Below are 27814 nucleotides of genomic sequence, written 5' to 3'. Positions count from 1 at the left end.
ATTCTTTTCGCAAAGTGGGAACTTACATGAAAAGCAAACTTGTCTGTTTTTTTCTGGGAACTGGCATGCATGGTGCTACTAGGTTGATCTCTGACTCTATGATGGCTCCTAAACTTTGTTTTAGCATTTCTTGGCGGAGGTCTAATACTGTGACCACCGTGATCCAATTTAATGTGTGGAGCAAAGCATGTGCTCCGACAGTACATGATCATGTGCCTTTCTCCAACATTCTGATTGGCTTGCTGGCGCCATATCCATTGCCATTTTGCTAAGTTATGCTGAAATGGGCTATATAGTTGTCTGTCACTTGCGAATCAACTCCATTTCTGAGATAAATTTCCTGTAACATTCTTGTGTGCTTAACCTCAGGTTCTAGTTCTGCCAGCCTTCCCTACATCAAGTCATTTCTCATTTAGATTGTTATTTTTAACTCTGAAGGTAAACTGTGCAGCTTGCTAACATGATCCTTTTTCCTTCAACAAGCAATCAGGAAGGAAGCAAATTATCTGAAAAATGGACTTCTCATTCTGGTGCTCAACTTGATACAGTCTGCTGAAACTGACATTTTTTTACTAGAGCAAGACTCGCCTCATGATGAGGAACCTGCTGTGTTTCACAACCTCGAAGTCGCAAGTCGTAGAGGTGAGGAAAAACTTTAGACATGCAATCATGTTAGGTGCCTATACTACACTTTTCTTTTGTTACATTACTTGATTCTAGAAGTTTCTGTTAGAAGGTCTTTAAAGGGCATTACAGTTTCTCAGTTATGGATGCCCTCGTTTAAACATCTTGACACCATCATCTAATGTTTTATTTTACAAACATTAATTCTGGGGGAATTCAGTGTTCATTTAAGACAAGGGTTCTCAAACTTTTAAATCTTGCAGCAGACGTGTGAGACGCCAAAAGAGCCAAGTCTGCGAGTGCATGCAAGGGGACGGTTGAGTTGCATTGGCTTCAGGGCTTGTAATGTCACCAGCCCCTCGAATGCGGCGGGCTTCCCAAATGGGGTGGATCCGAGGGTCCTGCGAATAAATCAGTGTATTCGCGTAAATAATGCGTCATTTATGAAGCAAATTTACTACATATTTAGTAACATTTAGTGGGTACTAGAAGTATAATTATCTCATATTTTATTTTTGGGGTGTCCTAACCCCTTTAAATAGAGCATAGACTTGCTTAACTCGCTCACTTACAAAAGCCCACTCCGAATGATGTCACATCGCTGATTTCATGACTCGTAGGCGGCTGCAGGTCGAGAGATAATGTGTTTCTTGCTTTGCGATTACGCAGCAGAATACAAGTATTTGGTAAGGTGGCACGTTTTCTCTCACTTATACTGAGGTCAACAATAAAAAACATACAAGCTGCGAATTCTTTCAGCATAAAAATTGTTGCACTGCCCCTTTAATTTTTGCTTGCCTCGGGGCTTATGTTGAAGAAAACAAGGCTCAGATATGTGATTCTGCAACCTAACTAGGGCAATGCATGTGAACCAGATACTTGTAAAACATCTGGCTACTACTGTCAGGACCGGTTATCACGAAGTCGGTTATAACGAAATAGCGGCTACAGCAAAGCGATCATGGTTTCCCATTCCCCTTTGCACTTTGTTGACGGAAGTCGGTTATAATGAAATAGCGGATATAGCGAAGTGATTTCCGATTTCCGTTGACTTCGTTATAATTGGTTTTAAGAGTAATAAAAAAAACAGATAAAAGATGTGACTGCAAAAGAAAAAAAGCAGCCTTGCAAACAGTCTAACAGGTGATGTGTTCCAGGTTAATACAAAATACGGCTGCAGATTAAGATCTCCTGTGAAGCTTGTGTTTTTCTTATTCATGGAAGCTTCGATTCAGGGTTTTTCAGTTATCCCTTATATCGATAAAACCATTGCAGGGGTTGTTTTTCGCTGTTTTTCAGCATATACTAGAAACACTAAACCTCAGTTACCATGAAAGCAGATTTCCTAATGTGCATGATGAGGGTGAACAGCTTAGAGAATGTGGACGAAGAAGATGCCCAAACATAACAGAACACTGCTGTACTTACAACTGAAATTTAAGTATCCAACGAAATTTGAAATATTCCCGTCGTGTTCAAAAATAGGTTGAATATGATCCACAATATCCGTAAATGACAATCGCACGTTTGTATTTTGAGCGCTGTAGTTTTCGTTATAAACGGCCCCCTCTGGCAAGCGCTCAGAGAAGGCCCAGCGGAGACCACGTGACATCCAATGCAATCGTGACGTAGGTCGTCTTGGGACGAGCAAAGCTACGGCGAGGCTGACGTCGAGAGGATGGCCTAGTCGTTCCAGCCACCGAAGCGGCTGCTTTTGTACGAATTTTGAGTGACGGGTTAATCTTCTGTAATCTTGTAGGGGGACAATAGCGACTTCTGCGACACACAAAAGGCATTCTCAAGAAGAGGGGAGTCCCTCCTTCCCCTCTTCTCTTGTCGTGGCCGGAGGCGAGACAACCTCCGTCACTAGCCCTCAGGGTTCCTAGACAGGCATTACGAGCGAGGCGTTAGCGACATCCACCAGGTGCTCTTTGCTAATCGTTTAATTCGTTTTAAAATTCCTTTTCATAACTTTTTAACAAGATATGGGTGTGTTCGATCTGATACTGCTCCTTTGAACACATATAGACCAAAAAATGAGCGCCGAAATTTCGTTGTAGTATCCCTTTAAGAGCTCAGAAGGCACAAAGAAAACAGATGTGTTAGTTTATCATATTAAAAAAAACAAAAACATACAAGCTCGCACCGAGATAAATGCACTAAACTCTGTTTCAACTTACGTTGAACTGTGATGGACCCTACGAGCCGCCGGAGCGAATCCTTAGCTACGAGAGTATCACGGGACATACATGCGGAGAGGGAAGTCTCATGCAAAGGAAAAAGCACACCAACTGCGGCCCCCAGTTAATAGGAATGCTCCCTTAATCTGTCATTTAGACGCCCCCCTGTCTGGCCTGCATAACAGTTGCATGATAAGGGGATTTTGCAAACAGCACACAACACACTCGTCTCAAAGGTATTTCTTCGTGCCTTGGTACACTTTGCATACAAATGCTTTTCAGCACCGCAGAAGCTTTTAGTGTATGCCTGATTTTGGCTAGGTCACTATTCTCGAAGCACAGACGGAAAAGCTACAAGAGAAATTATTGAGGTAATCTTTGCTGCAAGCCTGGAGGAGGTGTGTGTCAGTGAACCCTTTTTAGCGCAATCAGAGAAGGAAGTTGCGTTCCTGTGGTCAGGAATGAATGGTGTCGTGTAATGTGTTTATCTCGGTGATCACACGGTTCCTGGTTGGTGAGTTTGTATGTTTTTTATCTGATCAACTAACATGTTTGCTTTCTTCGTGCCTTTTTGGCTTTTAAAGGAACACTGACGGGGTATTTATGCTCGCCAAAGTTTTTATTTGAGCATGACCTATAAGAGCGCAACTACCCAAAGCACAAATTGCGGCTCGAAAATTTTTTTTTTTTTTTTCCCAATACAGTTGGTTAAGAATTGGCCAGTTTCAATCACACTCACTCTCGTTTCCATGGTCATGTGGCGTTCAAATTCATAGGTCATCTAAGGCAGACATTCAATATTACAAATAGAAAGGAAAAGGAACCCCATTTTTGTAGCATTCAAAAAGCTTCAAATATGTTGATTGAATAAAAAAATAAAGCTCGCAAATCACAGGAAGTACGTCATTCTCAGTATGGTGACGTACCATGGGCTGGACGACGTGATAATGGTGCACGACGAACCAACGTTGCTACGGACGTGGGGCTGCTACTTCGGAACTGTAGTTCATGGTACCGGCCAATCAATGTTTAAGTGCAAAACAATTGCAGGAACAACGTTTCACGCAAGTTTGACCTCATCGTTGTCTGCTTCAGAAGCTGGAGAAGAAGAGGAAAGAAATGTGACTGGGTGTAGCCACGTGACTTCCGGCCATGAGCTTCCATGCTCGTGTTTCAGTATCGGTTTCAAGCAGTTGAGGTTTCTGGCTCAATTAGATATATATTTGGCAACCAAAGTTTGGTTGGGTAGTGTCCTGACACCATATTAAATTGCCTGGCAAAAAACAAAACATTATTTTGGGGGGTGTCAGTGTCCCTTTAACCTCCCGTTGAAAGTACAGCAGTGTCCTGTCGTGTTTGTGTCTCTTTTTCGTATGCATTCTCTAAGCTGTTCATCGCCATCATGTGCCACATTTACCAGCTCGTCCAATTCGCTATCTCAGTACATTCTGTAGTATATTTTTGTCAGGCCCGTGAGTGACTTTTAGTTGCGATAATTGCCGTCTTTGTACTAATGTTCCATTTATTTTTAGTGGTGCCAGTGGAAGCGGTTGGTGCAGCTGCTCTGCCAAATGGTTAGTTCAACTGTTTCAGATATTCTAAAGTTCCGAAAGAACGCCCACCCAAAATGAAGAGATAAATGGTGAAAAATATGGGGTGGGCTATCTTTGAGGACGCCACAGCAAAGCCTTATCAAAAATTAATAATAAACACCCTGGCACCGGCTACAAACCACGTGACGCGGGAACTGATCGCGGAGACCACAGATTCGCGTTTCACGATGCGGTAAACACGTGGGAATTCGCTAAAAACCCCTATGTCACGGGAAAGGATACCGCAGGTTGCTAACGCAGCAGATTCGCATTTCACGGTGCAACATACACGCGGGAACAACTCTCGTGTTACGGAAGTCGATATCGCGCGCGCACATCGCGGACAAAAGCGCGGGAACCCGCTATGAACTCGCTTGTCAGACGGGAGTTCATTTGCGCTGCTGATGCGATTCCCGTCAAACATCGCGTGACGTCCGACGGGATTCGGGGCTGGGCGATGTTTTGGAACTTTACGGTAGATTGATCAGTTTTACTGACATAGCCCCTTCACTTTCCACTTGTGCTTGTCAAAATTTGTCAAAACAAGATCTATGGCTATTTGTGGAGAACTTTTCATTTACGTGTTTTATGTACACTCATTCTGTTCACAGTGACGTTTCATGGCGACTCATTTAGTGCACTGGAGATCATCTACGCAATCATCGGTTGACCTATTTTTTAAGTTTTGAAAATCTTAAGTGTTTGGAGGGGGGGAGGGGTCAACTTATAATTGGAATTAAGGCATCCTATCGCCGACGAAGACTAGATAGTCGTGATATTGGGGACACCTTTGTCTGCTACGGGTTTTGCCAGCTACTGCAAAACCCTTAATGTTAGGGAGCCCTTACAGGGCAACTCCGTTTCATTTTCCATTTTGTGAAAGCAATGCAGTCCTCTTCAGTATCGCCTAGGAAGACCACATGTCAAATATTACGACGCAGTTCTGTCTAAATGTTTCTTAAACGGACCGGCAAACTTTGCAACTCACCAGGTTGCCAAAATCGGCTGACTCGAGCGGGCGAAACCAACAGCGCAAGTCAAGGCTACGACGTGGGTGCAGTCAACATTGAGCTAAACGTCATTGCCCCCTTTTGCTTGTTTTTACTTCTCTGGGCAAGCGTAGCGGATGACGTCAGCAACGTTTCCTCTGGCCGCCTTGCTGTGGTCTCATCACTGTTTCGTCCATACTACGGACACCACGTGCGCAGACTTATGCCACAGTTGTGCTGACATCGTCGAATTTCGTAGACTCCAAAACGTGGCGAAGAGTGCGGTGCAGACCTATCCAGTGACTTTAGTGCAGACGACACTTGCGCCTGGCACACGCCCGCCCCAATCCCTCCCGTCGTTGCGTAGCATCTCGTACCACGTGGTGGCCATGTTCTTGGCGGTCCGCGGCCAATGTTGCCGGACAAAGCCGAAGTTTCGGTTTCGATTTTTGCTTGTGCTTAAAATTAAATTTAAAAATATGTATCCCATTTTTCGTGAAGCAAACGACGTAGTGTCTTTTACTACGGCTTTTTGATGTGAAATCACTCATAATCCCGAAATTTTCGTAATTGGGCGGAGTTGCCCTTTAATTTTCGTGAATTAAAAAATTCGCAAAATTTAAGGGCACACGAAAATTTTGGTTTTTAACAGTTTTAATGCAGGTGTCTGGAATTTGCGAAATTTAGTGGCTGCAATTAGGTATGTCCTCTTTGACTGATTCGCAGTAAATGGGGGCCGCGAAAATGAAGGGTTTACACTATATGTCTGTGCCATTCTGCCACCTGTTTACAAGTTCTTTTTCTTTTTAAATCTGCAAATGGATATCGCAATTTGCACATGGGCACGGAACGCACAGATGCATAGTTACAAATGGCATGTTATGGCCGCACGGAGAGGATGTGGTAACTATTGATGCAAGAGTCACGCTGGAACGGCTGGAAGAGCCTCTCACTGTTGTTCCTTGCATAGCTCTGCTCCACTGAGGAACCGTCATCAGGATGCCAGCGGCCAAGGCATTGTGCATGGAAACAACTTGTCGACGAAACGTCGATGGATGTGTCGATGAAACCAACTGTAGATGAAACGTCACAAAGTCAACGTAACTACCTGTCAATGAAACATTGTTTGATGAACTGATTGCCACTGACCAAAACTACATGTGTTCCTGTGAGAGAAAGAATGCTTCAAAGTTGTTTTTAGGGACATTTTCAAGAAAATTACATTTAAGGGGCATTGCCATCTGGTCGATAGTACTATAAATGTATGTACCTTAGTCAGAATCTGAATGCATATGAAAATATTCTAGTGATGGCACAATCAAGTTCTTTGTTCTATGAGTGGTCAGTATGGCCTCTGTTACCTTTGTGCTCTAAATCCTGCCAATGTTTTTGGTGTCTACACCAAAATTCAATGTTGTAGACCTCATTGAACCCAGAATAGTGAAATGAGGACTCTATAGTCAGTTTTACGTAATGCATTTGTTTTTTATCTCATGGCAATTTCTAATCAACAGGTGCAGCACCACATCTCAGTGCCATGGAGCAGGACGTCTGTGCTTGTGGTGCATCAGGTAGGTCAATAGACGTGCTTTAAAATTGTAATGTGTAAGAATGGTGCCTCTAATTAAAAGTAATTGTGTCATCTTTTCAGGAGACTCTGGCAAATTCTGAATATTAGTACTGCTTCATTGTTGAGTCTCAACCCAATTTCATATATTGATCTTAATTTCTTTTTGGAACACCTTGTGCAGACTAATTGTTTCTTTGCCGCAGATTGCTTGTGTCATCAAAAAATAAAATCTAGAATAAATAATGGCTTGTGAAAGATTTAAACAATGTTGATGGCAGTTTGGGTATCATTAAACAAAAGAAATGAAAGGAAAATTTCTCGCGTCATTCCTTATTTGTGTTATTTGTTAAGCCATCAGTGTTTTTGGAACAATTATTTTTCTGCTCAGTCATCGACTTTAGAAGTTGAGAATACCTATTTCTGCTGCCGTAGTTTTCCGACTGCCGTTGCCATTTGCTTGGCAAAAGCTACAGTGGAACCTCGATTGTGTGCCCTGGGCTTATGCGACATCCCGCATCGTATGACGCTGTGGCGCAGTCCCCGGCAAAATCCCCATAGAAACAATGCGTCGGAAGTTTGGATTTCAAGACGCGCGTAACGCGGATTCCGCGTTGTAATTGTGCTTGTGGCTGTATTTCTGCTCTTTCCTCCCTTCCCGGGGATTTCGCATTTCCTCTCTTCGTTTAATCTCCTTCGTCGGCGGTTTTGCTTTTGGTTGTTTTCTCCCTTTTGCCACCTTTCAATCGCTCCTTCATCGCTGTTTTATTTTTCTCTTCTTTCTTTTTTTTTTGGACATTGTGCTCCCATGCTGCGAGAAAAAGGCAGCAGGTTTCTGTTTGTGGTTTCAATGATGGAAGTCATGTGCCATTTGTGCTTAACTGCGCCACAAACGAAAGTCTGCTTAACAGGGATGGAAACGCTGTGCCATTTGTGCCGAATTGCACCATGAACGAAAGTCTGCTACATCTGGCTCCAAAGTTTAATTTTTGCTAAGAATTGCGCCACACCTGCACCGATATGGGCAAAGCAAAAATAAAAATTATTATTGGTCGACTCTAATATTCAGAAAAGTAGGAGGAAAGGGAAATGGTACAAATATGTATACAATTATGTATAATTTGTTTATCTTAGGTCAGAGTACAGTCAAAGGCAAGAAAACATACTAAAAGCGCAAGTCACGGGATACTTGCTGCACTTGATTTGTTTAGTCTATGAAAGACCACGCACAGGAAGATGGACGAATGCCATGATGTCACGCTTTGACGCTGGTTGGTCCCATTAACTCGTAGCAGCGGTTGCACTTCAAGTTAAGGTAAAACAAAGTATTGAAATTGGTCGTCAACAGCACTGGTTGGTTGATGCGTTGGCAGATGGATCACTGACATCGTCTAAATTTCCAGACGATGTCAGTGATGTGAGGAGCTAAAAGTGGCGAGAAAGCATTGCCAAATTCTAAGATGGCGGCTATTGTTGTAAGACAGAACCAGGGTCTTGTATTCCTGATGAGATCACTTAATTATTGTGTCTGTCCCATGCCTCTGTACCATCTTTCACCAGCGAGTGCGTGTCGAGCTTCACCGCTTTGCACCGGAGTGCTAAATGCAGCGGCGGAAATCGGTGGGCGCCTGGGTTAGCACGATAGCGTGAGTAATTAAGCTCAGTATTGCCGCGCGCGCAGCTGGCCAAGTAGGCAGTGCGCGCGTGGCCTAACGGTTATCGCGCTTGCTTTCCAAGCTGAAAGCCAGGGTTCGATTCCTGGCCGCGGAGGCACATTTCTTGTTGACTCTGTAAAGTAATGTTCTGGTAAATTCAAGAACCGTGTTGCTTGTTCGAGGTCGGAATGTTCTACACGCCGAACCTTCCACGCCGATTATTCCAGAAGCCCACACGTGTACATAAGGGGCTCCGCATGGCGATCTGCAGTCGGTCTCGCCCAAGCGCTCGATCCTGCGGTTTCGCCGACTTCGACGCCCGCGACGCTTTGTTATTATCTTTTGTACTCTTTTATTTTTGGCACAAGTTCGCCACATTAAACGTTTATTTCTTCCTGTTCATCTATTGTTTTTGGTCACCACCCGTGACATATTGGTGGAGGTGCTGGGTAACGCATGCCCGTGCAGCGTTCCCCTCCGAGGGTTCGCAGTGCAAGTCCGACGCCAAGCCCACGAAGAACCGACGAAGGCACTACCGAGATCCGGTTCAGTCGTCGCACCCAAGGCCTACACCCGGAATTTGGACTTCTGCCGCCCAGGACCAAGCAGCCAACGAAGCCGACGATGGCCAACCAGTCGCCGACCCCCGCCGCTCCCCGTACGCCGACTCCCTTCCACGGCGAGATCCATGAGGGTGTCGAAGACTGGATCAACCACTACGAGCGTGTGGCGCGGCACAACGGATGGACTGCGGAGCAGTGCCTCCAGAACCTCTACTTTTCGCTGGAGGGTACTGCGAGGCATTGGTTCGAGAATCACGAGGCTTCGCTTACGTCGTGGGACATCTGTGTGGCCGAGTTGCAGCGGACGTTCGCCACCCTACACCGACGGGAGAAGGCAGAAGATCTCCTCCGAATTCGGACGCAGGGCTCCGACGAAAGCGTCACAAGCTTCGTAGAAGATGTCCTCCACCTGAGCGCCCGTGCCGACCCACGAGCCACAGACGACAAGAAGCTGCGGGTCCTCATGCGCGGGGTGAGAGACGACATCTTTGGAGGCCTCGTGCGCAACCCGCCGGGCACCGTCGAAGCCTTCGTCACCGAGGCGACAAATATCGAGCGCGCCCTCCAAGCGCGCGCTTCCCACTACCAGAGACATCCAAGTGTTGCTGCAACCGCGCTGCTTGGCGGCGAGAACGCTCCTGGTACGGACATCCGCGAAATTATCCGGGAGGTCGTCCGGGAGGAACTCCGCCAGTTGCTGCCAGCCGCAAGTCGTCCAGCGACACTCTCCATTGCCGAGGCTGTGCGCGAGGAAGTACAACGGGCGCTCCAACCAGAGGTTCCCGTCACCACGGTGGCACCGGAGGAACCGACGTTGAGCTACGCTGCCATAGCCCGACGACCGCCGCAAGCTCCCCGCCAAGCCGCGGCGCCACCCCGAAGAGACGCCCCAACGCCGCAGTATCCCCGACGACAAGAAGATCAGGCGCACGTTCACCCAGACCGACCTGCGCCGAGGAAGACAGACGTCTGGAGGACGGCCGACCGACGCCCGCTGTGTTACCACTGCGGGGAAGCTGACCATGTGTACCGCCGATGCCCATACCGACGACTCGGGCTGCGCGGATTTCACCCAAGCGACCCGCGCCCCAGGTATGGTGAACGCCCTAGGGAGATCGACGAGTACTTGCGACGACCCCAGTCCCCCGAGCCTGCGTCCCGCCGAGAGTTCCGATCGCCTTCACCACGACGTCCAGCTTCGCCGATGCACCGACCCCGACGTGAAAGCCTGTCGCCCCTCGCTCCACGCCGGGGAAACTAGGCGCGGCAACCCCTGGAGGTGGAGTTGCCGAAGACGACCGACGCCAAGATCCTCCACGAACGTCGGAGGGCCCCCACTCGAACGCTACCGGAGACCGAAACGACGCTCCTGAAACGGTGTCCAACAACCTAAACGTCATCATCGACGGCCACGACGCATCGGCACTCGTGGACACCGGAGCAGACTACTCAGTCTTGAGTGGGAGGCTTTCCCGCCGCCTTCGAAAAGTCACGACGCCGTGGGATGGACCTCAAATACGAACCGCCGGAGGGCACCTCATCACACCAGTCGGGAGGTGCACTGCTCGCGTCGAGATCCACGGTGAGACGTGCCCTGTGAAGTTCGTCGTTCTGCAAGACTGTTCGAGGGACATTATCCTCGGAATGGACTTTCTCTGCGAGTATGGCGCCGTCATCGACCTCGCTGCAAACCAGTTGACGCTTCGAAAGCCCGTCGTGCCGCCGGTGGAGATCAACATGACGTCAACCGCGATCCGTGTTATCACCGACCATGTGAACCTACCGCCGCGGTCGAGTGTTTTCGTCACCGTTATAACCGACGCAGCCATGCACGGTGAAGCTCTTCTGGAAGGCAGCGTCCAACTGCTCCTCGAAAAAGGAATTGGTGTCGCAAGAGGCGTGACGGCTCTCCAAGAAAGACGTACAACTGTTCTTGTGACGAACTTTCGAGAGGAGCCGCAGCACCTAACGAAGGGTACCACCGTGGGCCACATCGAGGAGCTTCAGGCGCCAGCCGTGGTCACTGCAATATCCGAGGAAACCTCGTCGCCCCAGCAGAAGAGTATGACGCCGCCGCCGCTAGACGTCGACCCCGAGCTCCCAGCTCCGAAGCGCCGGCAACTGGTTGACCTCCTCGCCGAATACAATGACTGTTTAGCCACGACATCGAAAGTTCGCCAAACACCAATGGCAAAACATTGCATTATTACTGACGACGACGCACTCCCTGTCCACCAGTCGCCGTATCGAGTCTCCTTAAAGGAAAGGAAAGTGATTCAAGATCAAGTCCAGGAGATGCTCGACGACGACATCATTCAACCCTCAAGAAGTCCATGGGCGTCCCCAGTCGTCCTTGTAAAGAAGAAGGATGGGACCCTGCGGTTCTGCGTGGACTATCGTCGACTGAACGCTGTGACAAAGAAGGACGTCTATCCGCTCCCCCGCATCGACGATACGTTAGACCGACTGCGCCACTCCCAATATTTTTCGTCGATGAACCTGAAGAGTGGTTACTGGCAGATTGAAGTCGACGAACGTGACCGGGAGAAAACTGCCTTCGTCACTCCCGACGGACTGTACGAATTCAAAGTGATGCCGTTCGGACTTTGTACAGCACCAGCCACCTTTCAGCGCGTCATGGACACTGTGCTGGCAGGTCTGAAATGGCAGACCTGCCTCGTCTACCTGGACGATGTCGTGGTATTCTCACGAGATTTCGACGAACACCTCAGACGACTTCGAGCCGTGCTTCAAGCCATCAAGACCGCCGGCCTGTCACTCAAGCCAACAAAGCGTCGGTTCGCCTATGGGGAACTAAAGTTCCTCGGCCACGTCGTGAACAACAAAGGTGTTCTACCTGACCCCGAGAAAACCCGCGCCGTAGCTGCATTTGCGCCGCCGTCTGACAAAAAGGCAGTAAGAAGATTTCTCGGACTCTGTGCCTATTACAGGCGCTTTGTTCGAGACTTCCTCAAACTATCCGCACCGCTGACACACCTTACAAAGGACGCCGTAAAGTTCGAGTGGACAGAAGAACACCAAAGGTCATTCGACGAGCTCAAACGAAGACTCCAGACGCCCCCGATTCTTGGCCATTTCGACCAGTTTGCTGAAACCGAGATCCACACCGACGCCAGTAACACCGGACTGGGTGCGGTACTAGTCCAAGTGCAGGGCGGTGCAGAGCGAGTTATCGCATACGCAAGTCGGACGCTGTCTAACGCGGAGACGAACTATTCAACGACTGAAAAGGAGTGCCTTGCTGTCGTCTGGGCAATAACAAAGTTTCGCCCATATTTGTATGGAAGTCCTTTTCGCGTGGTCACAGACCACCACTCGCTCTGCTGGCTGGCGAATCTGAAAGACCCCTCCGGACGCCTCGCTCGGTGGAGCCTACGACTGCAGGAGTTCGACATGACCGTGGTGTACAAGTCCGGCCGGAAGCACAATGATGCCGACTGCCTGTCGAGGGCCCCAGTCGAGGCCGGTCCTTCCTGCACCAAAGAGGACGACGATGAGTGTTTCCTCGGCGCTCTGGATGTCAACGACATGGCAGCACTCCAGCGAGACGACCCTGAGCTGCGAGCACTCATCGAGCACCTAGAGGGACAAGGAAGCGCCGTTCCGCGCGGTTTTGTACGAACACTGCCAACCTTCTCCATCCGACAAGGTGTGCTCTACAAGGAGAACTTTAGCGACAACAGCACGGCGTGGCTGTTGGTGGTCCCTTCCAGTCTTCAAGAAGAAATTTTTCAAGCCTGCCACGATGACCCGACGGCGGGACACCTTGGTTACAGCAGGACTCTTGCCAGGATACGCGAAAAGTACTACTGGCCCAAGCTTGCGAAGACTGTGCACCACTACACCCGATCTTGCCACGAGTGTCAACGACGGAAGAAGCCACCGACGAGACCGGCAGGACTTCTTCAGCCTATTGCGCCGCCATCCAGCAAATCGGTATGGATTTACTCGGACCTTTCCCACCGTCGACGCAAGGCAACCGATGGATCATCGTCGCAACGGATTATCTCGCGCGGTACGCCGAGACCAAAGCCCTTCCATCAGGAACGGCTGTTGAAGTCGCGAAGTTTTTCATCGAGTCCATCGTCCTCCGGCACGGCGCTCCCGAAGTACTGATCTCAGACCGTGGATCATCATTCATGGCCCAGCTGACGCAGGAAGTCCTTCGTCTCAGCCACACCAGCCATCGTCGCACCACGGCATACCACCCGCAGACCAACGGGCTAACGGAGAGACTCAACAAGACCATCGCCGACATGATCTCCATGTACGTCGACGTGGAGCACAAGACATGGGACGAGGTGTTGCCGTACGTCACATTTGCCTATAACACGGCCGTACAACAGACCACCGGAGTGACACCCTTTCAACTGGTGCATGGGCGCAAGGTAACGACGATGCTGGACGCTATGTTACCCCACGAACCGGCTGTCGACGGAAGCGACGACGCCCAGGTGGTTGCCCAACGGGCAGAAGAAGTCCGCCAGCTCGCCAGACACCGTATTCAAGCCCAACAACGTGTCGACACTGGCCGCTACAACCTTCGTCGTCGGGACGTCCACTTCCAGCCCGGAGACAGGGTGTGGGTGTGGACACCGATCCGCCGCCGTGGTCTCAGCGAGAAACTCCTGAAGCGCTACTTTGGACCCTACAAAGTGCTTCGTCGACTCGGGGATCTGAACTACGAGGTGATGCCCGACGGAACACGGACTTCCTCACGCTGCCCTCCACGACCGGAAGTCGTCCACGTCGTGCGACTGAAGCCGTACTACGCTCGATAGGACTGTGGACCCTAGGTGTTCCAAATGACTCTTTAGTTTACCGTCCTTTTTTGCTTTGTTTTGTTTTTGGGTTGCATCGGGACGATGCACTTTTTTAAAGGAGGGAGTAATGCCGCGCGCGCAGCTGGCCAAGTAGGCAGCACGTGCGTGGCCTAACGGTTATCGCGCTTGCTTTCCAAGCTGAAAGCCAGGGTTCGATTCCTGGATGCGGAGGCACATTTTTTGTTGACTCTGTAAAGTAATGTTCTGGTAAATTCAAGAACCGTGTTGCTTGTTCGAGGTCGGAATGTTCTACACGCCGAACCTTCCACGCCGATTATTCCAGAAGCCCACACGTGTACATAAGGGGCTCCGCGTGGCGATCTGCAGTCAGTCTCGCCCAAGCGCTCGATCCTGCGGTTTCGCCGACTTCGACGCCCGCGACGCTTTGTTATTATCTTTTGTACTCTTTTATTTTTGGCACAAGTTCGCCACATTAAACGTTGATTTCTTCCTGTTCATCTATTGTTTTTGGTCACCACCCGTGACAGTATTATTCCAGGTTTTTTTTGTTTTTTTTTTGCGTTGCTGATAGGTTGATCTCAAATTAGAAACATTCCGCCAAGAAAAAAAAAGAAATGCAAATCAATAATTGAATAAATGGTAGTCAAGGTTGTTCCCATGCAGCTGTCGATCGAAAGAACAGCAAACTTTCGCTTCAGTCTGGTTTCGACGCTGCTAAGGAGCGGCGTTACTTGCACAAGTGTAGGTTTTCATGATATTTGGGGTGGTTCTTTTGGCAGTTCATAATATTAAAGTCTTGAGCTTGGTAGGCTCATAAAACTTGGGGAGACATTTTTCTCGATAGATGAGCTGGTTTTTGCAGGCGTTTTACAGGACTTATATACGTATACAGGCTAAAAAAACTACCGGCTGTAAAAGTGCGAGGGGAGAACAGCCTTCTCCCAACTGAAATGTTCCGCAACCATTAATTTTTTATCTATTTTTTAGTACTCATTGTAAATGAAACCTTTTCTGAACTAGATTGTTTCTAAAAAGAATGCTTTGTTTCTTTCGTGCCCTATCTATTCGTATCACAAAAAATGTAATGTACCGGTTTAAAAAAAAAAATTTTTGTTCATACCTTTTTTAATGCATCTATCTTCCTTAGTGTAATACATTGACATTTGAGAAGCTTGCAGATTTGAGAAGAATCAAATCTGGGTACTATTGTTAGTACGTCGAGATCGTTGGGAAACTGATGATTAGTCGTCATAATTCGTTCCTTCTTGCTTCAAGGGAAGGATCCAAGTTTTTGAAACTGTACTCTTGGCAATGACATGATGGCTCGTTGTCCCTGGTAGATTCGGTGCGGATGAGGCGTAGATGAATTCATACATTCCAGACCTTGTGCCGAATGGCTTTCATTTTTTAACGCCTGAAAAAAATATTTTAAAGGGCAGAACCTTCGGAGAGCGTTCTGGACATCAAGCCGATCGGCGTCCATTGCTTGTTTGGGGGGTCATCAATGATTTTTCAGTGTCATTACTGATCTCTTTAATACTTTCAGCCACAGTGTTTGTCGAAAAGCTTATTTTCTCAAAGGACTTCTTCATGGTTGGACATACAGCGTCAAAAACTTCTAGGAGGCACTTTTTGATGAACAAGCCTTCGCTGAACGGTTTTGAGTATGTGGCAATAAGCTCGGAGACAATGAAGCTCGCTCTTACTGTTTTTGTCGCTTGTCAGGCCGGCTTTCTGAAACAGGTCTTGCTGCTTTCCCAGCAACGTCTTAAGTTGAAAAATCGTGTCCTCACGGATTTTTCCAGCAAGCGTATCATACTTCTTGCCATGGCATGAACCGAAATGTCCTCGGACGTTATGCTCCTTAGCCACAGAAATGGCCTGCTGGCAAATCAAACACGACACTTTGTCCCGCGATTCTGTAAAGAAGTAGGCGAGTTCCCACCGCTCTTGAATGAGTCGCTTCTCGTCTTAAATTTTGCACTTCGTAGATGGCTTCACCAACAACATAGCAACATCCACCAGAGAGCTTCGTTGTTTACATCAGAGCTGTTGTAGCAAAACTATAGCAATACTGAAAGACATCGCAACAGGACATGACACCAGCGCCAATATGTGGAAATGTCGGGCAGACCGAAGAAGATCCGGAAGTATCTCCAAACTAGTGTTTCGAGAGTATCTGAATTATAACTCTTTGGTTGCAGTGACGTCGCTATGTCCTGTTTGCACATTGTGTGACTGTGACTTCCATAGAGTTTCCCTCAGACCAGAAAAGGGGAACAAAGCCTCAAACATGACTTTTGTTCCCCCCTGTGACCTTGTCTTATCTCTTTTTCTAAATTTGATACAAGGATTCGAAGATTGATACACTTGAGGAAAGAGAAAAGGGGATGCGGAAGGGGGGGGGGGGGGGGGCACAGACTGGAACTTAAGGAGTGGGCCGCTGACAAGAGCTATGTGGGCCGCATGCAGTCACGTGTTTGAGACCTCTGCTGTAGACCTTTGCAAAAATTTCCTTCTGTGTGCTGCCATCTTTATCTGCCGGGCTGCAGAACGCCTTCTGAGCATGTGCCGTTGCTCTGTTGCGCGGTATATCAACTGCTATTCATATGTCCACAGCTCAGTGATTCAGCATTTTTTGCCCGAGTGATCAGTGATGGAAAGATCTATACGCAGCCAACACACACATGCTACACTGCAAAAGGTAACACATATGGTCCAGTATCAAAGATGAACTCATTTAGCGATGCGATGTGCTAACAGATGATGGCATCTGCTCCGAAAGTATCAGTGACTGCTCCAAACCAATGTTTTGCCTGCTATGACGCCTGCTACAAAATGTCAACTGCCGCTTCTATCACTGGCTTCATCTTGCGCCAAAATGTTTTTTTTGCTAAGAATTGTGCCACACATGTGCCAAAATGGGTTTAGGTTCTTGGAGCCAAAGAATTCCTAAAACTTAATTCTTTTGAAAATGGCGATGTTGATCTCTACAGCTATTGTTCTTCTGAATCTGCCAGGTTTCTAATTCTGTGGATGGATATCTGAGTTATAAATCAATTTATAGTGTCTATGCGGGCTGAATGCGCATTGAAGTTGACTCTAAAATGCCGTTTTCATAAAACACAATTTTTGGACTAGTTGAAAGTTTGCTGGAGGGATATCTCAGCATCTACAGCAGTCAGAAATATAACCTTTCTTGAAATGTGTAGCTAAATGTGTGAAGCATACAATGTTGGGAGCCGATTTTTTAATATGGGTCTATCCAATTTTTCAATTGATATTTTGTTTTATTATTTGTTAGCCGCACATTGTGTACCGAGCCTCAATCTGTGGTAGAATCACTAATAATGGGTTAATCTTAAGAGTACTCACAACATTGTATTCTCTGATATTCAAAATCAAAAGTCAAATTTGGGGGTTTGACGTGTCAAACCAATGACGGGCATGGGGCATGCCCCTAGTGGAGGGCTGAGGATTAATTTGGACCACCTGAGATCCCCAGGTGGTCCAACCAGGGGGTCCAGGTGGTTTTGACTTGCAATCGAAAGCTCAATTACACGGCGCCTTCTTTGCAATAAGCCTCTGTCAGATTGCGGGTACCTCGGACGGGATTGGAACCCGCCACATGGGTCTCTAAACTTCGTAGTATCCATATGTTGAAAGAGGATATTTTGTTGAGCAGTCTTTTTCCCCTATTGTTCCTCCAAACAAAGGCAGACAAGTTTTAATTATCTTGAGGACAATTCTACTGACTGAAAAAATGACCAAGTATTTGAAATCAGCACAAAAAGTTGAACAAGCTTGTGCAGTTTCATTTGGTCATAAAAAAGGAAAGAAAAAACTCCAAGACCGGCGTTTTCCCTTAATCAAAGCGACAAAAACAAAATAGCTTATTCGTCAATTCTAACATTTAAAGTAGAAGAAAAGCAAAATGATACAAATATGTACTTCACACCGCCAGCGTATAGTTGTATTCGTGACAAAGCGCAGCCGACGCAGAGATAAGAGGCATCATCACGATCGCAACAGTGCCGACAGTGAAAACCACCTCAGACGCCAACTGCTGCATTGCCATTCACGACGCAGTGTCACTCGATGAGATGAAGTCGCCAAAAAAAGAACTATGCAATGTCGTGACAGTTCGGACGAAGGGGGAGGTGTCACAAGTGCCAAGCTGCGTGTGCCGATATTCACAAAATGTCACATTTCAAAAACATTTGACGGTCTGCATAAGCCCTTGATGGCGTTGCTCACTAACTTCTAGAGGTTGCAGCCCTCAAAAGGAAATTACTGGTCACTTTTCTAAAAGTTAGGTAAGCTGAAAATAAAGCGTTATCACCTCGTTTACCGCACCACGCTTCAAGTTTTATTTATTTGAGGGCTTTATTCTTCTAGCCCGCCGACTATTAGCTTCGGTGTAATCTAAGAAGTTCCACATGTTTTTATCCTGCATGGCCAAGCTTTGAAGTCATAATAATAGTTTTTTCAGGAAAGTCAAATTATGGGATTCATGGACTTTATGATGCTTTTGCGCAGTCCCCTGAAAGTCATATAATTGGGGTTTTACTGTATTATGGATCTATTCATGTTATCAGAGGGATTTATCCTATATAACTCCAAAATAATTTTGCAGGTGCTTCAAGTATGAAGTCACTCATGAAGGAGATGTGGCAAGATTTGACTGATCGCCAAGATGGTGAGAAAACCTATACCCTATAAACACTTCAACACAGTTCTGATCCCCAAAGTGAAAGCTGTTGCATCTTTTTATTGGTCATAGAACATCTAAATGGAAACAGCAAGAATTTACCAAAGATTTTCTGCTAACATTGTCCGATCATGTTTCACTTCACTCGTTTGCTCTGTATGATACTGTCGAGACCGGTTATAACGAAGTTGGTTATAACAAGATAGCGGATGTAGCAAAGGGATCATAATTTCCCATTCCCCTTTTGCACTTTGTTATAACCGAAGTCGGTTATAATAAAATAGCGGATATAGCGAAGTGATTTCCGATTCCCGTTGACTACGTTATAACCGGTTTTGATTTTATAAGCTACAGTAAAACCTCGTTATAACAAAGTTGAAGGAGCGGTCATAATTATTTCGTTATAACCATTAGTTTGTTATAGCCAATGTCCATTTCTTCCCACTATTAGCAAGCAAGGGGAATTATGATTGCTTTGTTATATCCCTTAGTTTGTTATATCCCGTTTTGTTATAACGAGGTTTTACTGTATATGAGGTGCAATATCCTTTTACAGCTCTATTCTTGCACTAATCAGGGAGTGCATTGCATGTGTGCAAATTGGGGTGCTGGGAGGTTTTCATAACTGAGGCGAAAAGGTGTTCCGTAAAAAACTGAGCATGCACCCATGCTGCAGTAAGCATGCACCACCTACTTTTGAAACACTTGAAATACATGCAGGTGAAGGACATAGCAGCCACCCTAGCAAACTTCTGAGCCCATTAAGCTAACCGATGTGCTCTTCCACGTCAGTTGGTTCTCTGAGAAGACTACAATGCAGTAAAATTTTATCTGTGTCGTTGCAAAATGGTAAAGCTTCGTGCGAGGGTGGCAGCACGAAGCAGGCTTAATGAGAGCGGCACTGCTGCTTTAACAATTAAGGGTTCTGCCAGACCCCTGTGCTCCTCCTCTACCATTTCGTCACATCAAAGTGCTGCCCTACCAGATGCCCCGTGCCCCTTCTGCTTTTGTGCTCTCGGACCTAACGTGTGCCTGTCCTCACTTTTTCGTGGTTATCTCATATGCTTGTTTCTGAGGTGCTTGCTTGGGATTCTATGGTAGTGTTACTGTGCCTCCTGAGATTGTTCAAAAATACAAGTGTTCTAACACAATTTCTTTTTCTTCCGGTGATATAATTTCAGAAGCAACCAAAGCAAGATTTTATTTTCTGATTCAGTTAGAAGCTCTTTCTAAAGTAGTGCCCAAGCTGATATAAAATTTTAATTGTTCTCACAAACTGTGCTTTATGTTACAATATTTCACATTAATAGATAGGTGATACATTGGGTGACAGATGATACATAGATGCAGTGGTGCCGCGAGGGTCAGCGGCACCCAGGGCGGTGGCCCGCCGCTACCCCCCCCCCCCTCTTGTGACGCCACTGCGTAGATGATGCATTCTTGTGATTTTTGTTGCTCTCCAGGTGGGTAAAAAGAAATGTGTGTTTCAGCTTTCTTTGAGCGGGTCCTCAGCAACCAGGCGAACCTGCTGGCGCGAGTGAATGCACTCAGGGATCAAGCGGCTCAAGGTGTTCTCGTTCCTGTGCTGCCGGACGATTGCCCTACCCTGCCTGCCAGCAGTCCCGCAGAGATGAAAGCGCTCAACACATACCTTAAGAAGAAAGAGAAGCTCGATCAAATGGTATTTGTAATCAAATAGTTAAATCTGTACGTCTAGCAATTTAGCAACACATTCATCGGGGTTCTGCTGCACAGGGTGCATTTTTAAAGGATCTGTCTTTGCCAATGCATCACCGACTGATTTTTCGAACTCGGAGGGACCCCGAAATGGTCCGAATATTCGAGCGGTCCAAAAATTTGATTTCAGCCAAAATATCAAAGTTCCACGCATATTCCGCTGCATATTGGCCACTTTCCACTTGCTCGATGTCGATTTTAAGTTCTCGTGCAACTTCCGCTTTATATTGTTCACTTTTTACTCAATTGTTGATCTGTTTGATCACGTGCTGCGCTTTGTTGGCACCTTCGTTGGCACACACAGTGACGTTGAAGTTGGCACCATATGGCACCATTTGTAGACAAGGTTTAGTCCACCAAGCTTGCTTCAATACTAAGCCTATCGGCAAAAAACCTTAGCGCTCAAAGACCTCAAGAACGGCAGCTGGCCGCTCTTCTCGCAGTCACACTCGAAAAACACGGAGCACGAGAAGAACTGGAAGAGCCATAAGAATGGGCAGACGACCCTACTATAGCCTCAACCCAGCTTGTTTATTGCGTAGGACGTGGTATCGAGGCTACGGGGCAAAATCAAAACCAAAATGGCGATGACTAAGCTCGCGGCGGCTTTTTTGTGGCTGTAAACTGAGGAAATCATGCAAATTATGTTCAAAATATTGAACAATAAGCTTAATGACGTCTGAAATTTCAGTCAATGTTATACATTAACTTTGTGGGGTGAGTGACGGTTTGGCGAAAATGTCCAAATAATCGGACGTGTCTGAAAAATCGGTCGGCGACCGTATTTCTAAACATTGGTGTATCTCGATAATTTGCCTAGTGCAAGCAGTACAGCCAGCTATCCTAGATATATTAGAACATTGTTGAAAGGAAAGAGGTAACAACAACACAGAGCGCTCTGTGTTGTCGTTACCTCTTTCACTTTGTCCCTGTCCTTCGGCACTTCTATCCAGTCATGAACCAACTAGCCGAACTGAACATTTTGTTAGAACATTGTCTCATGACTAAGTCACATTTCTGTGAAATTAAACAACTATTATGCAATTCAACTGTGTTGGACATAATAAAATGAGGAATCGATTTTGGCACTGGGAAAGAACAGCGGAATATGCAGTTGAACACTATTTCTACACCTGTCTGAATTTTCTTGAGTGCTACTCAAGCAGCTTGCAACTTTCACACCACCCTGATAGAGGAGCCTTGTTCAAATAGTAAGGGTTAACTCAATGATGTCTGACAATCAGAACTATCTATTACTTTGTACTTTGGCATTTCCTTTGATATTTGTGTCTGAACAAACCGAAATCTGCCTTTGCAAAGCATGTGTGACTTGGGGTAAAGAAAATGGTTTCTGCTGGGCCATAGTTCTTGAATTTTTCAACACATACAGTGGAACACTGATTATACGACTTTTAGGGGACTGTGCAAAAGCGTTGTATGATTCATATAATCCAGGAAACAATATTTACGACTTTGGGGCTCGGCCCCGTGTGACAAAATTATGTGTAACTTCTATAATTACTTCGAGGCTAATAACCTGCTAGGTCAAGAGGGAAAAAAGCCTATAAAGAGATAAAAAGAAAAAAAAGTGGTGCAGTAAAGGCACTGATAAAATTGTATTTTCGCTTTACATCTTTTAGAAGATTAATTGGCAATTCCCTTTCGTGGGCCGCAACATTCAGAAGCAAGTCAGCAATGCCGTCTGGGGCATATGCAAACCCCCGAATGCCATGAAACATGACATTTCCGCGTATGTTGGCACACGCAGCGTAGCGCCTGCAACATTGCCGTCTTCGTCCGAAGTATGGGCATGGGGCAGTTCCCCTTTTGACGACTTCGACGACAACCCTTGGTGGAGTGCTCTATAGAGCCTCAGAGATATTCAGCAACTTGTACTTGATGATTTTATAGAAATTGTTAATTTGATTAGAGAGCAAGTGTGCTCTGTTTCATGGCAGAAAGTCTAGCCCAACTATACCTAATAATGTTGCAATGAACATGTAATCATACTTGCAAATCGTTTTTACTTCACCAGGCGACCTATTTCCGCCAAAATGGTGGCAAGGACCACAAGGCTGCAGCCAGGGCCGTTCTTGGCCTGCTCATCAGCAATTCTGTGGCAAAGTGCTGTAGCTGGGCAGGGTCCCACGGTGCCAAGGAGGCCTTACTTGATTATAGGAACATCCTGGAACTTGTGCTTGGTAAGTTCCACCAATATTTTGAATATGGAAAGCTTATTTTCCTTGCAGCTTCTCAAAGGGCATATCAAATGTCCACTTCCCTTATTTAAAAAAGTTAAAAAATATGTGAAAGACACCTTGGTCATGGTGGGCGGCCGCTATCTCTGTGGCCAGTGGACAACATGGGCTTAGCACAAGTGAAGTGGCAACGCAGGAACTATGGTGGAAACTGATAGCAAAGATGAATTTCCAGATCTGCTCTTTTTGCTCCAACTCAGAGGTCATTGCAACTTGTCCATTTTTTGCATTTTTCTTCCCTTGCATAATAACATACTTTAAATTTGGCTCAGCGAGCCTAGATTAAGCTGCCAAGCAACCAGGCCTGGCCAGGCCAAGCCAAACCCCACGCGAATTGCAGCTGCAAGTGCAGTGATGTGATTGCTGCGCCAATTGTGCCAAACTGCGCCAAGGGGCGAACCCTGCTACATCCTGCTACATTTTGCCAAAATATGGGTGAACTGCGCCAAGCCTGCGCCAAAAGATCAATTTTGGTCGTCTTTCAAAACCGAAACTAAACTGAGTACCGTAACTTAGCATGCATGAGCTAGGTAGCGCAAGCGGCCGGCCAACAATAAGCACCCTGTATCAATCGTCCATCCGGTCTTGCATAGTTTTTCCCGCCACCTCTCGTTTCACGCGCTCGTCGTTCATGTGTCTCTCCTACACCGTGGTCTCGTCTTGCGTCTTTATAAAAACAATTTCAACGATAGACGTGGGCGTGTGTTGACGCTTCAGTGCTTCAGTCGTTGTACAAAGCGCTCCAAGTACATTTTTGACCCTGACTTGCGATGTATTGTTTTGACCTGACTCGCTCAGGTTCTTTTTCTCTATGTGTTTAGCTTGTACCTCGCCTGCCGGCCTGGCAAGCACTTGCCGCTGGACTTTTTTTTGTCGTATGCTGGACAATTACATTTTGCATACAATTTTGGGAACCAGTTGGCGACGGAGCGGAGTGGCATGGTGTCTGTTTCGATCGAACAGCCATCTCCGCTCACGCGACGAAGCACGTGCAAATGCAAGCCTGCCGAAGTTGCCCTCATGTGCATGCGAACATGACTGCACGACAGAGGCACCAGCCGGGACACTTGCAACCCATTGCTTTACGTTTGCTTACTTTTGACGAAGGTCTGGCACGTCGGGAACCAGTTAAACGGTGGCAAGCGGTTTTTCGGAATCGCTCGGCAACGGCCACAGCACTGTTCACTTGTGAGATGTCTCAATGTCTCATTGGAGACATTGAAAGTGGGAATTCATTACTAGTCAAAGGCAAAGCGAGGCTTGCAGCAGCCTTGTACTAAAAAGTTTCGAAAAGAAAAAAGAAAAGCACCTTCGTCTTGTGTACAATTTCGCATTGGACTACAGTAGTTACGTGTTTCATCAGTCGGAGACTGCTTCCATTTATTATATTATATAACTACGGTAGTCAACCTACTAGCTTATTTCCTAATAGACCAGCTTATTTACTAATAACGTGGTCATTTTCAATTAAATTTTAATATGTGCAGATTGGTTCTTATTTATCAATAACGGTACATATATATGTATAATTTAACTGAAGCATTGCAAAATGTGTCATGTCATTGGCATTTCAGTTACATGTTGAGACACCCAGGTGGTTGAACTTGACCATAATTTGTTTATTGCGGCGAGTGAAGTGCCCTTTCTTCGTCCAGCACTTAAAACAAATATTTTTATTTTTCTAAGAATATCTGCTCCAAAAACCACTTTTGCTGCTCCGAAACACTGTTCTGGCTGCTCCAAAAGCCACTTTTGCTGCTCCAAAACATCGTTTTGGCTGCTCCAAAAGGTGCTCCAAAATGGCTTAGGCCAATCACATCACTGCAAGTGGGAAGTTGCGGAAGCGATCAAAAGTGCAGCCGCATGGCACGCACAGCCAACGCGCACAGCCAGCGTGCGGTTTGGCACAAGGCTGCCAAATTGCACGCTGTCCTTTATTCTGAAATCCTTTCCATTTTCCTGGGGAAACGCAGAAAGGGGTGAGGGGGGAGGTCTCTTTACAAGGGATCCGCGAGCCGCACCGTGACCAGCAAAGAGCCGCATGCGGCCCGCGAGCCGCGGTTTGGCCACCCCTGATCTAGAGGAAAAGGTCCCATGCATTGTGGCTGCTTAGGAAAGGCGGGGCATAAATGCAGACATTGATAGTTCCAGTTGGCCCAGATCGCCTGTGACGCCGTAATAAATGCAAAAAAGCAGTAGAACATAACTTGCAAGGTATGCACCTAGTGCCTTGCCAGCTTTGCCTTGTAAGAAAACAAGTACCAGTGTCATGCATTGTATAAAAACATCAAAGCTGACATGCGATTAGTCAACTCTAACTTGTTGCAGCGAAATGAACATGCCTGACCTATCGTCTGCTATCTTTCTCATTCTTTCCTTCTGGACCACCGATGACAGCGCCTACTGTTTGTAGCACAGTGGTGAGTTGGGCTAGCTGGTTTTGCATTTTAAAAGGGTAAAACAGTGCAAAAAGACGCGGACAGGGAAGATGTACACACACGGTCTGCTTCCGCCTTTACCCCTGAGGCTAGCTTGGCAAAGCTTGGCCGCAGAACCTGATGCTTGCTAGATGGCACTACAGTATTCAGAATGGCGCTACCCACGATAAAACAGTCTATAGAGTAGGTCGTAAGCTTGACATGAGAAACCTGAGAAGTATGAGACATTATTTATAGCTTTCCAACATTCGAGCGACTGTCATACTTCAAACAGCAAATGTGACCTGCAAAACAAATAGCAAAAGCTATTTGCTAATTATTCTAAGTAGGGAAATATTGCACACCTCTATTTATTCCTAGATGCTATATCGCCATTTGTGTCCTTAATATCCTTCAACCCTGAGACTGCTTATAAATAAAGTATTTATTTGATAGTATGTTTCCATATCTGGGTCATGCAGTCATGTTATGTTTCTCTTTTCAGCTGCACTGAAGCCCAAGTTCAACATGGCTGACCGCTCAACTGTTGCTGCTGTCGCCAAGAGGTGGCTTTCTTCATCAGGCGACCGTGACGGAGGACGCACAAACCGTCGACGCCCTAGCAAGTCAAGAGACTAGGGATAAGGAATGACTGGAAGAATAAAGGTTGCAAATTATCATTGAAGTCCTCGCTGCACCAAAATAACTGTCAGTGGCTATGATTCACGGCTGTCCTTATTGACCTCACTCTGACCTCATTAGAGCAGCCCTACTCTGGCCAGAAATTAGTGGCTTGACAGCAGCCGAAAGTGAATGGCCTGACTCTGGCCACATTTGAATGGCTTGACTGCGGCCAACCTGAACGGCTTGGCTCTGACCACATTTGAATGGCCTCATTCTGGCCACAATAAAAAGGCCCGTCACTGACCGCAATTGAACGGCCTGAATACGGCCGAAGCTGAATGGCCTGGCTCTGGCTAAAATTGAATGGCCTGATGCGCTTTCTCGCAACTGAAGTTTTTATTGAAAATAGACACAGAAGTAAACAACAGCCTTCCACACCATCATGGCCGATTCAGCATGTATCCAGATAACAGATCTCTTTGCTATGTAGAAGGACCGACGTGTGGCTTACACATTGCCCAGTCCCTTCTTTTTGATCATGTAGGCCTCTAAAATTTCCCTAGTCATCTGGTCTACCTCCTTCCAGCAATCATGACGTGATGGAAGTCGGTCTGGCACCCACAATCTGCACAATGAGGCGGAAAGTGCCCCCCAGCTGTCGATCGCCAAGACCGAGCATGCTCGCACAAGCTTTAATTTATACATCGGCCCGATGATCGGTTACCGAAGATGGCCTCGCCAAGGTCCAAGTTAAGCAGCCCTATTTCCGCAAAAGTTTAGCCAAATGCATTTATTTGGCCATACAAAACAATGAAATGGACGTCCTGCAATCGACTTTCCACCAGCCCGAGTAAGGCTGGTCAACGGACACTACACGGCCATCCATAAGCTGAATGCAAGTTCACTGAACGGCTGTAGTCGTACAAGGACAGATTTAGAGCATTGCCCATTCGGTTACCGAAGACTGGCCATACAAAACTGACTGCCAATCGATCAGTGGTCAAAGATTGGCCATCCACCTATGCGTTGCTTGGGAACCTTTGTCGTGAAGACGTTCACTTCCAGCCCGGAGATAGGGTGTGGGTGTGGACACCCATCCGTCGCCGCGGCCTCGGCGACAAACTATTAAAACTGTAGTTTGCAGCACCTCGGGTCGTGGTCAGCGTTGTGATGATGCTTGCATTCCGTGGGTCAGCACTTCGTAGTTGAGCTCCTCGAGGCGACAAAGTACCACTTCATCGCCTTGGCGAACTTGTGCCAGAATTCGCCAAGGTACTTTGTCACCTCGGAGAGCTCAACTACGAAGTGGTGCCCAACAGAATGTAAGTGTCATCATGACGCCGACCACGACCTGAGGTGGTTCACATCATTTGACTCAAGCCATTCTACACTCAATAGGACGGAGGTCTATTTATGATTCAGATGACCCTGCAGTTTACTGATTGCTGGTTTAACTTTGTGTTAATTTACTTAAGGTTGCATCGAGGCGTTGCACTTTTAAAGGGGGAAATAATGCCGCGTGAATGACGGAGAAGAAATGCTCTTCCGTGCATCAGATGTTTCGTGCTTATTCTTACCCTGAGTTCAAAAGGAGGCCTGAATGAGCTTGCCTAGTCAGTCTCGCCCTAGCTAACTCCCAAACATTCTAGGTTGAATCTTCGAGATGAGTTTAGAAAATAAGGAGCCGAGCGCAATATATCAAATTTATTCACCGATTAATTCCCGTGACAGCCAGCTGTCACGCCGACACATTATGGGACGTTTCGGCGTAACTGCACGGTTCATTATGGGAAACGTCCCATAATGCAACGCGCGGGTCTCACTCGCGACCCGTGCGTTGCACTATGGGACGTTTCCCGTAATGACGTCTCATAATGCCAAGCGTGGGTCACTCGTGACCCGCGCATGACAGCAAGCGCGTCACACGCGTGTCATGTCACTTGCATGCGCATAACGTCACACGTGACATCACGTGTGATGTCACAAGTGACGTCATGAAGGTCACCAGTGACCCGCGCATTGCATTATGGGACATTCCCCATAATAATGTCACACGCGACACCACGAAAGACACGACCTTCGCGAGTGACAT

General features: G+C 46.8%; 1 protein-coding gene across 1 annotated transcript; it reads left to right on the top strand.

Annotated features, from left to right (window-relative positions):
* Positions 1-583: 583 nt before the first annotated feature.
* LOC115312693 lies at positions 584-25801 on the top strand. The gene is made up of 7 exons (XM_040210876.2): positions 584-642; positions 4337-4378; positions 6900-6956; positions 18612-18674; positions 20177-20367; positions 22459-22624; positions 25604-25801. Exons 3-7 carry the CDS (start codon positions 6923-6925, stop codon positions 25735-25737), a joined length of 588 nt encoding a protein of 195 aa, XP_040066810.1. The 5' UTR covers positions 584-642; positions 4337-4378; positions 6900-6922; the 3' UTR covers positions 25738-25801.
* The last annotated feature ends 2013 nt before the right edge of the window (positions 25802-27814 follow it).

This window comes from Ixodes scapularis, unplaced genomic scaffold (genome assembly GCF_016920785.2).
Source record: "Ixodes scapularis isolate PalLabHiFi unplaced genomic scaffold, ASM1692078v2 PGA_scaffold12__126_contigs__length_90152505, whole genome shotgun sequence".
NCBI classification, from domain to species: domain Eukaryota; kingdom Metazoa; phylum Arthropoda; class Arachnida; order Ixodida; family Ixodidae; genus Ixodes; species Ixodes scapularis.
Note: the sequence above shows the minus strand (reverse complement) of the source record. Positions and strands in the feature narration are given on the sequence as shown.